This window comes from Hyperolius riggenbachi, chromosome 4 (genome assembly GCF_040937935.1).
Source record: "Hyperolius riggenbachi isolate aHypRig1 chromosome 4, aHypRig1.pri, whole genome shotgun sequence".
NCBI classification, from domain to species: domain Eukaryota; kingdom Metazoa; phylum Chordata; class Amphibia; order Anura; family Hyperoliidae; genus Hyperolius; species Hyperolius riggenbachi.
Window position 1 is genome coordinate 198,279,175 of NC_090649.1, and position 12,505 is coordinate 198,291,679.

General features: G+C 43.7%; 1 protein-coding gene across 1 annotated transcript in view; it reads left to right on the forward strand.

The window, feature by feature from the left end:
• The window catches only part of P3H2 (prolyl 3-hydroxylase 2), a 216,715-nt gene that overhangs the window by 163,884 nt on the left and 40,326 nt on the right, over positions 1–12,505 (forward strand). The window contains exon 4 of the mRNA XM_068281207.1: positions 10,062–10,193. Coding sequence (XP_068137308.1) covers positions 10,062–10,193 — 132 coding nt within the window. The remainder of the gene's footprint in view (positions 1–10,061; positions 10,194–12,505) is intronic.

The window sequence follows — 12,505 nt, forward strand, 5'->3', positions numbered from 1 at the left end:
AAGCCCCGCCCACCCGCGAGAAGCTCCGCCTGGGGCACTTTCAGGTGAAGAGGCCTGGATAGGAATCCTAGTGTGGCATACTCACCTCACCCTCCACCTAGGACCCATACTGACCTCTACCTCCCCCAGCACCCATAGTGACTTCTCCCTCACCCACAGGGACCTCTCCATCCACCTAGCACCCACAGTGACTTCTCCCTCCCCAGCACCCACAGTGACCTCTCCCTCCACCTAGCACCCACAGTGACCTCTCCCTCCACCTAGCACCCACAGTGACCTCTCCCTGCACCTAGCACCCACAGTGACCTCTCTCTCCACCAGCACCCACAGTGACCTCTCCCTCCCACAGTGACCTCTCCCTCCCACAGTGACCTCTCCATCTACCTAGCACCCACAGTGACCTCTCCCTCCACCAGCACCCACAGTGACCTCTCCCTCCACCTAGCACCCACAGTGACCTCTCCCTCCACCTAGCACCCACAGTGACCTCTCCCTCCACCTAGCACCCACAGTGACCTCTCCCTGCACCTAGCACCCACAGTGACCTCTCCCTCCACCAGCACCCACAGTGACCTCTCCCTCCCACAGTGACCTCTCCCTTCACCTACCACCCATAATCACCTCTCCTTCCCCAAATCTAGCAGTGATCCTGCCTACCCCAGCACCCACACTGACCTATCCTTCCCCCAGCACCCACAGTGATCTTTCCCTCCCCCAGAGGCTACCCTCCTGTCCCCTGCAGCACTTACAGGGACCTCCCATCCCAAAAGCAGCGCCCACACTGATCTCTCCCAACACACAGCATCCACAACTACTTCCTCCTCCAATAACTACAATGACCTCTCCCAGCACCCACAGTGACCTCCCCTTCCTCCAGCACTCATACTGACCTCTTCCTTCCACAGAACCCACAGTGACCTACCTTTCCTCCAGCACCCACACTGACCTCTACCTCCCCCAGCAACCACACTGACCTCTACCTCCCCTAGCAGCAACTATGCCATTCATAGCAGTACCCACAGTGACCTCCCACTCCCTGCACCCACCACAATCCCACCAATATTCAGCACCCACATTACACTCAACCAGTAACCCCCACTATAGCAAGCACCCAGTACTTGCACCAAGCAACTTTCACCCAATACTTATATCCGACCTCCATATGGCACTTAGTACTTGCATCATTCACCCTATAGCTGGCACCCAGTACTCACACCCACTTGGCACAGTACTTGCACATTATCTGAACTCACATAAACCAGTACTAGCACCCAAAGTACCTGCACTCAGAATCCACATGACACACAATGCCCACCCATAGCTAGCACCTAGTGCAGGCAATGCACCAAGTATTCGCACCAATGTACCTGCACCCAACACCCACATGTTTCATCTGCAGTAGTTCCAGTTGCACTAAGCCTCCACTTGGTGCCCAGCACTCACACCAAACACTCACATATGACATCTAGCACTTGCACCCAGAACTCACAAGGGCTTGAGTAACTGCAATCAACACCTACATGATGCTTGACACCAACCCATACAGCCAGAATGCACATGACACCCTGTGCAGCACCCAGAACCCACATGGCACCCAGCTTCTGCATTTAGCACTCACATGACAACAAATACCCCACTAACCAGCACCCATTACCCAGATGTTACCATGTACTCGCTCCCAGTACCCACTTGGCACTCAGTATTTGCACCTAAGACCCACATGACACCCTATAACCCCCATAATCAACACCCACATGGCATAGTACTCACACAGCACAAAGTTCCAAAGCCATTATATGCACCTAGTACCCATCCATGGCCAGCACTCAAATAGCAACCAGTACCCACCCTTGGTCTGAACCCATATGAGACTCAGTTCTCTCCCATGGTACACATCCAGACCACACATGGCACTCCCTGCTCACTCATGTCCAACACTCACATGGCTCCCTGTACCAATTAGCACTCACATGGCACCCACTATTGTTTATCGCCTTCTGCTACTCATTCAGCACCCAATACAGCATAGCATCCACTGCAAATAAACACCCAATACAAACTGGACCTTGGTACCCACAGCAGCTTGACACACACTGTACTTTGGCTCATCGGCACCCACTGCAACTTAGCACAAACTGGACCTTTGCGTCTTACCACCCACTGCATCTGGGCACCCATTGCACCTTGGCACTTACTGCAGTTTTGCATCTACTAATGCTTAGCAACCACTGCATATTGGCAACCACTGCTTCTTTGCCTGAAAAGAAGCTTGGGTGCTGATCTAGAGGGACAGAGGTCCCAGTAATGAAAGGTGAATCCATGCCTACATCAGGCTCCACTGTGCCCACTCTAATAGTGCGCACCTATGACTGCTGATTTGAGGGTGGTGGCACCAAAGAAGTTGGTTGGAAGAAGACACAAAGTCTGCCTGATACTTCTATAAAGGTGTGTGTGTGTGTATGTGTGTGTGTGTGTGGTGGTGGTGGGGTTAAGACTGCCTAGTGCTTTCTGGAGAAGGGGTATTACATACACAATTTAGCACAATTTATCGATTAGGGCCCCTTTTTCAAATTTGAGCACCCCCCCTTGAGAATCCTCTGCACGGCCCTGCTATTGAACTCCATTTCTAAGGGCCGAGGTCCTCACACATTTTTGGCACAGCTCAAATTAATTGATGGAACTGAATCAGGCAATATGTGTTTCATCAGCTAGAACACATTTTCCATTTCACAATCCATCCTAAACACATGAAGATGGCCCTTTGGGGACTGGAGATCAGCACCTGTGAAGTAGAGGAAGGTTTAGTTCAGATATGCTTGATACAGACATGCAGAGTAAAAGAGGTTCAGTGACAGATGCTGCAAAGAGAATACAGATATAAAAGGAAGATGTAATTCTTACCTGCCACCCATGTTAGAAGCAAAGCATTTAAAGAGACACTGAAGCGAAAAAAAAATATATGATATAATGAATTGGTTGTGTACTATGAATAATTACTAGAAGTTTAGCAGCAAAGAAAATATTCTCATATTTTTTATTTTCAGGTATATAGTGTTTTTTTCTAACATTGAACCATTCTATAATATGTGCAGATTACACAACACTCAGCATTTAAAATGATTCTTTCAGAGCAGTCTGTGAACTAATGACCTCTCCTCTGGCAGAAAAAAGTAATTAGTTCAATAACACTTGAGATAATAAAAGTCAGATAACAGCCCTCTCCACGACTTTGAAAGTCGTAGAGCTTAATTGCTTTTTTGCATAGAGATAACAACTGGAGTTTCTTAACTCTTCTTGTACTGGAAACAATTAGACTGATGTATCTGATCTTAATGTTTTATTTCTTAGCTGTGCTACACATACAAATCATAATATCATATTTTTTTTTTTGCTTCAGTGTCTCTTTAAGCCATTGAGATAAGTGTAAACCTGTTACCAGCTGGGGAAAAAAAAATAAAACTAGAATAACAGCAGGGTAATGTGCCACACTGATGAATATCATGCTTGAAAGCACTACACAGATGGTGAATTAGATAAAACATCCAGCACGCTGAACAATGTAATATAACATCATTAATCATGGTAGCTATTAGATCTAATATGCACTTAAAACAGTACAAAAAAATGTCATCATTACAGAGCCTGATCTCAGACTTCTTGAGGTTTTTAACACTTAGACTGCCGCAGACATCTATAGGCCTTTGCAAATGTTTCCTTCCAAAAGCAACGGACATCCTTAGGAGTTTTTCCACCAAACTACTTCTGCCTGCCGACAACATCTTTAGCCGTTTTTGTGCCCCTATATTCCTTTGGCATTTAATGCAGTTTTGTTTCAGTGCCAACTTTGGACCTGACTTGAAATATGCAAATAATTACAAATTGATGCAGAATATACACATATGGGTTGTTGTTTTTTTTGCAAATCTATGCAGCTTGAAAATGAACCAATGAAATGCTTCCATCGCAATACTTTATTAGTCTATTAGCATTTTAGTTTAATAATAATTAGCATAATTCTGTAGCATAATAACTAGCCTAATTCTCAAAAACCTCCTATTTATTTGCGCCTCAATGACAATCCCTACTGAGTAATGTGGACTTTGTAATAGTATATGACATTAAAAAAGACAATTCAAACATAGTTGGCATTGGCCAAAAAAAAAAAGCTGGCAGTCTAAGGGTTAAAACTAATCCTAGGTTGTGATAGCTGAAAATTCTAGGTGGGGGAGGCTGTTTTTTATTTATTTTTTTCTTACTCTCTCAAGGGAACAGACGAAAGACGACAACCAGTGCAGGAGCTATAGCTAAAGAGATTACACTAGCTTTTACAATGTAATGGAGAACACCATTTTATTTTTATTTTTTTATAGTAAACCTCTTTTTCAGCTACAGGTGGTGCAGGTTAAATGTGCCCCTTTATCAGTTTACATAAGAAGGTTTTGCAATCTACGTACTTCCTTTGGGGTTAAAGGTAGTTTGATAGGGATACCAGCAAATAGCTGCAGTGTACAAGGTCTGCACACACACAGACAATGCACAGCAATTTTATGCGTACTTCAGCCAGCAGAGTATAGAGCATTGCGCAGTCAGCACAACCCACGTTACATGGGTAACAAGAGTGTTGCTATAATAATGTGCATTATGCGAGTAGCATAATGCTTGTGACCCATGTACCACGGAGTTGTGCTGATTGCGTAGTGGTCGGTCCTCTGCTGGCATACGTACCGGTATAATTACCATGCGCTATTTGTATGGCAATATTACCAGCTTTAGTGCATCAATCCCAGAGTAGAAGAACAAAAGAAGTCTGACAAAGTTTAACAACCAACTTGATTTCTTTTCACCTGACTTGGAGCCCATTCATGAGATGCTCACTTTATCAAAACAAAAAATGATGTCACCCAAGAGAGTGCTGTGATTGCTGCACATTATCATAGAGAATGTATGAGAGCTATACATTTCAGTAGGGTTGCTATGAGAACAGCACATTGTTTTATAGTTCTCTGAGAACTTTACAACACTTGCAGGACATAAGAGCTATATTACGTATACCAAAGCAATGGTGATTTTGAAGTCGTTCAAGACTTACGGCATACATCCACAAGAAAGCCCTTCACAGGCCATCTGTTAGCTGTTGGATGACGGCCAGCATTCTTGATGGCTCTGGAAGTAATATTACATGATACAGCTGTTGGAAAAATTGTCGTTCATTGTCCAGTTAGTGGCTTGAGAGCCTCTCTGTGTACCTCAGAATAGTTCCATACGGTATTGCTGCAACAGGCAATTATCTCACTCTGTTACTCAACCTAGGACATAATTTCCTTGGAGTTCATCTTACCTTAAGCTATGCATGATCCTGCTGTCATTATAAATATGAAAGTAGCAGAGTTATATTTGTAATCTGGAAGATAAAAGCCATGTAAGATGAACTATGTTTACTGTTTTTTGTTTTGCATTCTTAAAAATGTTACGTATATGACTTTATTTGAAGAAAAATGCATGCATCTCATGATTTATCCCAACTTGGGGTTGATAGAGGTCAGTAAGCTGTGTTTAAATTACCACTTACAGCCAATGGGAAAAGAGACTGGTAAAAGATCATTGTAATCATTATAGAGTTTTTCTGGTGACCCCCTTATTGCGACAATGGGTTAGCACCCTAAACGTTAGTGCTGTACCTTATATACTTGCGTATAAGCCTCATTTTTCAGCACAAAAAATGTGCTGAAAAGTTACCCCCCTCAGCTTATATGTGAGTCAGTGGAGCAGAACGAATGATGGAGCAGGTTTTGTACCTTATATACTTGCGTATAAGCCTCATTTTTCAGCACAAAAAATGTGCTGAAAAGTTACCCCCCTCAGCTTATATGCGAGTCAGTGGAGCAGAACGAATGATGGAGCAGGTTTTGCTACTGGCAGAGGAGCGTAAAGAACAGTAGTGATCCTGCTTTTGCCATGTGGCTCCCTGCCGTGTCTGTGCCCCCCATCCCCTGTAACATGGTGTGCAGAGTGCGCTGCTCAAGACTACCTCTGTCCCCTGGCTTGTGGAGTGAAGTGTGCAAGCAATGTGTCAGCGGTGCAATGATCAGGAATTCTTCCTGTGTGGCAATTTCTGGCTCTCATATCTATGACGCCATCTAGTGGCATGTTAACACAGCTGTATCATCCTTGGGGCATAGATATGGGAAGAAGGGGTTACTTGTACTAGGGGCACATCTGGCTACTGTGGAGGGGGCTATACTGGGGGGGGGGGCTTATACAAGAGTCAATCACGGTTTCCTGATTTCTGAGGGAAAAGTGGGTACCTTGGCTTATACACAGGTTGGCTTATATGAGAGAATGTACAGTAATTACTGGACACCTCCACTCACTCAAGTCTAGAAGTGAAGGGTTGCCGGCACTACGGGATCTATAGCCGTGTCACTGGGAGTGAGGATGGACAGATACTCAAAAAGCCACCTTGATAATTTATAGTCACTGCATGCTCATGACTGAATTTCGAAACATACATACTGTATAGGATCAGCATAAAAAAAAAAGAGGACAGTTAAATCAGGCACTGCAGTGATTACTGTTTTAATGGTGTTTTCAATTGTGAATAAAATCACCATTTGTATCAAAAATTAAGACATTCAAAGGTAGGTACAAAACATCGTCATCTGTAGAAAAATTATCATGTGCAAATATCTTGTGCATTCAAACAGTTGCAAGAGGAGGATGTCCTGCCATATTAAGGGGTGGCGGTGGTGGGTGCAGGGCAAAAACGGTAGCCTTTTACGGAGGCTACCGTTTTTGCCCTGCACCCACCACCGCCACCCCTTGATTATGGTAGGACATCCTCCTCTTGCAACTGTTTGAATGCACAAGATATTTGCACATGATAATTTTTCTACAGATGACGATGTTTTGTACCTACCTTTGAATGTCTTAATTTTTGATACAAATGGTGATTTTATTCACAATTGAAAACACCATTAAAACAGTAATCACTGCAGTGCCTGATTTAACTGTCCTCTTTTTTTGATGCTGCACCTCCACTCACTTTTTTCCCTACCAGAAATGGGCTCTACGCTTTTCTAGAGTGACAAACAATTTCCCACCACCTATTGCAAACCACCCCCTTCCCTACTGCTGGCGGGGTAAGACAAATGTTTACAAAAGTGGGGGAACCTCCCACAGAATAAGAGTAAATAAGATGATTAATGTTGCATCAAAAATTTAAGTTGATCAGGGACATTTTACTTTGAGTATGTTTTGTTTGCTATTTGATAAAAAGTTTTCTTTTATACCTAGGGTAGGAAAAACATAAGGGATACTTTGAGTGCATCAGGGCCAAAGCATCACATCAATCCCAGTAATAATTATTAGACACAAATCTTTTGATGTGCGCTGGTTTCATTCCATGAATATTACCCCTCTATGGAATAAATGATCATTACCATAATATTGGCACTGTCACGTGTCTGGATCCCTGTCTTTTTCTTATTAAACCCTAGCATACAGTCTGGAGACTATGGACATGTGGAAGCTTTTAGTAAATTATAATACTAGGCTAAGTTAAACAGTTACTTTGTGAGAGGTCACAGGTTATGGGATTGCTAAACTTACTCTAATGGCTGAAAAATAAGCTGCTATTAATAAAGATAAACTATTTCCAAGCCAGTTTGTTTTTATGACGTGTAATATTCCAGAAATGGATTACCATTTAGTGTTACTTCTGGAGGCTCTTTACTGATGATATTGGAGTGGATTACAACAGTAAAAGATATGTATTCAGACAAACAAAAGATCTGCAAACTATTAATGTGAGTTTCTTCTTATTATGATCCTTTATTTGGTTGCGTGCCGGAGTTGTAGCTGTGAGATTAGACTGCAGGATGGCACACATTACTATCTCTGGCTGCGTGTATCAGTATGCAGATCTGTGTCCTCAACATAAGGATTCGTCTAGGTAAAATAGTTTGTTTTCTGCAAAGTTGATATATTAATTTTATTGGAAACAGCGAGTTTGAATTTTAATGAGAAATTGTTTTGGGAGCTTGGCAAACAATGGAAATAGCCCCATAATTCATTTTATATGTGCATCTGCCGATGTAATGAAATCAAAATGAGAATTTGCGAAAATACCTCCAATTTTTTCATACTGGCTGAAGCCCATCTGAAGTAACTGAGGGCCGGTTCACATTACAAAACGCGGAAGGCCACGCATGCGGAACGCAACGCGTATGAACGCACGCCATCCGCGTTTGTATGCGTTGCGTGGCTGGTCCCATCACCGAAAAGTGAATGGGACAGCCGCGCGTTTTTGCAAAATCTGCGTGCAGCATGCGTTCCCGGACCGCACAGGTCCGGAACGCATGCAGTGTGAACATCAGACAGTGCACTCTATGAACTGTCTGATGTCGTGCGTGTCGGGCCACCCGCACGCGTTTCCAAAACGCGGCTGGAAACGCATGCAGTCTGAACGGGCTCTAACCCCCTCCTAATGCCTTACACTTACCTCTCTTCTAATGCCTAACACTAACCCCCCTCCTAATGCCTAACACAAACTTCCATCCTAATGCATAGCAATAATCCCTGTCCTAATGCCTAACACTAACCCCCCTCCTAATGCCTAACACTACCCCCCTCCTAATGCATAACACTAGCCCCCCTCCTAATGTCTAACACTAACCCCCCTCTTAATGACTAACACTAACCTTCCCTCCTAATGCCTAACAATAACCCTCAATCATAATGCACAACATTAACCCCCCATCCTAATGCATAACACTAACCCACTTCTAGTGTCTAATACTAACCCCCCTCCTAATACCAAACACTAACCACCTCCTAATACTTCACAATTATCCCCCTCCTAATGCATAACACTGAAGTGTTAGGCCCCCCTCCAATCCCTAACACTAACTCCCCTCTTAATGCCTAACACTAACCTCCCCGCCCAATGTCTAACACAAACTTCCATCCTAATGCATAGCAATAATCCCTGTCCTAATGCCTAACACTAACCTCCCTCCTAATGCCTAACACTAACCCCCCTCCTAATGCCTACCACTAACCCCCCTCCTAATGCCTAACACTAACCCCCCTCCTAATGCCTAACACTAGCCCCCCTCCTAATGCCTAACACTAACCTTCCCTCCTAATGCCTAACAATAATCCTCAACCATAATGCACAACATTAACCCCCCTCCTAATGCCTAACGCTAACCCCACCTCCTAATGCCTAACAATAACCCTTAGTCATAATGCACAACATTAACCCCCCATCCTAATGCATAACACTAACCCACTTCTAGTGCCTAATACTAACCCCCCTCCTAATACCAAACACTAACCGCCTCCTAATACTTCACAATTATCCCTCTCCTAATGCATAACACTGAAGTGTTAGTCCCCCCTCCAATCCCTAACACTAACTCCCCTCCTAATACCTTACACTAACCTCCCCGCCCAATGTCTAACACTAACTTCCCCTCCTAATGCCTAACATTCATCCCATAGCGCTAGGGTTGCTGATTGCCTACTCACAGCATAAAAGTGTATGGTATTGGAAGTTCTGGTATCAGGGGCCTAAATCATCAGCTCTGCACCTTAAAAGGAACCTAAACTGAGAAGATATGGATTTTTACTTTTAAAATAATACCAGTTTCCTGACTCTCCTGCTGAGCCTGTGTCTCTAATACTTTTAGCCACAGCCCCTCAACAAGCATGCAGATCAGGTGCTCTGAATGAAGTCAGACTGGATTAGCTGCATGCTTGTTTCAGGTGTTTGATTCAGCCACCATTGCAGCCAAAGCGATCAGCAGGACTGTCAAGCAACTGGTATTGATTAAAAGGAAACATCCATATCCCTCTCAGTTAATGTTCCCTTTAAGACCGCAATTTAACATTGCAGTCTATTATGCCCACACCCAATTCACCAGTTCCTTGTCAACATACAATGCTCTGGTTTCACTATACACAATACCTGAATGTATACCTTACAGTAAGGATGTAAATCAGGCCCTGATTCAGTTGATAAGGGATTTAATTTGTATTCTTTTTTACCACTATTGCAGATCACTACATCCAGATCTTGGTTTGTGAGCATGAGTGCATTAGAGACCTCTCTACACGACCTGGACGCCTGTCACCCATTGAGAACTACCTTCCCTTACATTATGACTTCTTGCAGTTCAGCTACTACAGAGGTAACATTTGTTGAATTAACTTTTCTTTCAAAGTGTGATTGTAATGCAATAATTTTTCTGAAACTGCAGAGAAATAGCTATATAAACAGCAAGGGCAGTTGGTGCCAGGTGAAGCAGGTTCATCAGGCGGCATGGGCCCTGGAGCGGCATTCTAGCTACCTATACTGAGGCAACTATACTAGCTACCTATACTGGGGCAACTATACTAGCTATATATACTAGGGCAACTATACTACCTATACTGAGGCAACGACACTAGCTACCTACCTATACTGGGGCAACTATACTACCTATACTGGGGCCACTATACAAACTACCTACCTATACTGGGGCAACTATACTACCTATACTGGGGCAATAATACTACCTATACTGTGGGCATTTATACTACCTATACTAGGGGAAACTATACTACTTATACTGTGGCAACTATACTACCTATACTGGGGGCAACTATACTACCTATACTGGGGAAACTATACTAACTACCTCTACTGGGGCAACTATGCTAGCTACCTATACTTGGGTAACTATACCACCTATACTGGGGGCAACTATGCTAGCTACCTATACTAGGGCAACTATTCTACCTATTCTGGGGGTAACTATACTAGCTACCTACTGTATACTGGGGCAACTATGCTACCTATACTGTTTGAAACTATACTAGCTACCTATTCTGGGGCAACTATACTGGCTACCTATACAGGGGCAACAATATTGGCTACCTGTATAAGCAGACAGAGGCGCCAAAAGAATGAAATATTCTAAAATGTTTAAAATGAGAGGAGGCAGAAGTGGACTTACCTCCCCCAAGCAGACACACACGAGTGTTGTGTATATTCAAAACAACAAAAATGTATTTATATACAGAGGCATTGAGCTTTGCACCAGACTTGTTTCAGTTTTATGCTCCGTTTCTATTACCTGATGAAGCGGGAGATGCTCGCGAAACGCGTTGCACTTGCACTTTCTGGAGTATATAAATACATTTTTGTTGCTTTGAATATACACAACACTCCTGTGTGTCTGCTTGGGGGAGGTAAGTCTACCTCTGCCTCCTCTCATTTTAAACATAGTAAAATATTTTATCCTTTTGGCGCCTCTGTCTGCTTATACAGTTCCTGAGTCCACCCTTGGTGCCCCGTATTTCCTATCTACAGAGAGCGACTTCTTAATCCTGAGTGGGGACAGGTCTAATCTCATCACCTGCTGATATAGTGGTTACCTGGAAGGTAACCCATGTTTGTAAGTATACATAGATACTTGTTTATCATATTCACATGTCAGTGCATACTACACTATATTGGGCTCTCTGTGTCTCTATTCTGTGTAATATTGGCTACCTGTACTGGGGGCAATTATACTAGCTACCTATACTGGAGCAACTATACTGGCTACCTATGCTGGGGGCAACTATACCTGGCTACCTACCTACCTATATTGAGGGTGAAAACGTTTTTGGGTGCTGTGCGAGCATTCCAAATCGGGGGGCGCATCCCAACAAGTTTGCCTCAGGCAGCAAAAAGTCTAGAACCGGCCCTGATAAACAGCATATATGTGTAACTTTTGCTTGCTTTAGAATTAGGTCAGGGAATTCACGTGGTTCAGATATGTTCATTTGATTTCCATTAAAAACATGGCGCCTGTGTTTTTCTCGGTTGCGTCGCTGTACCTATTGAATGACACTGAATTACAATGAATGCAATATTGCTGCCTTGCGGACAGAAATGCATGCAGAAGTGCACATTCATTTTTACCCAAAACAATTATGTTTGACTGTTTCAGGTAATACACATTCTGCAGGTGTATTTAACTTAATGAACAATTTTAATGAATTCAGACAAGGTTTTCCCGGATCACTTACTGTATGTTGTCAAATGAACTCATTCTCTATTCTTTAACCACTTAAGCCTAACTGGACGAAAATTTTCGTCCAGTTAGGCTGCGCGCACTCCTGCGGGTCGCACGCGCTCCCGCGGCCCCCCCCCCCCCCCCGTGCGCGCCCCCGCTGCTGGCCGCTAGCTCACCGATCAGTGAAAGGGATTATAAATCCCTTTCGCTGATCAGACCCCCCCGGAGAAAAGCCGACAGCGTCTCTTCAGACGCTGCGGCTTTTCTGAGCTCTGGTCTCCTCTCTTCTGCCTGGGAGCGAGATCGATCGCTCCCAGGACTTTTTGATTGTGGCCATCTTGTGGCCAAATAGCAAATTACACCAAAAACACACAGTATTAAATAAACACATTTAAATACATTAAAAAAAAAAACCCTGTTTACCTCCCACACCAAAAAATACCCACATACAAGTTTAA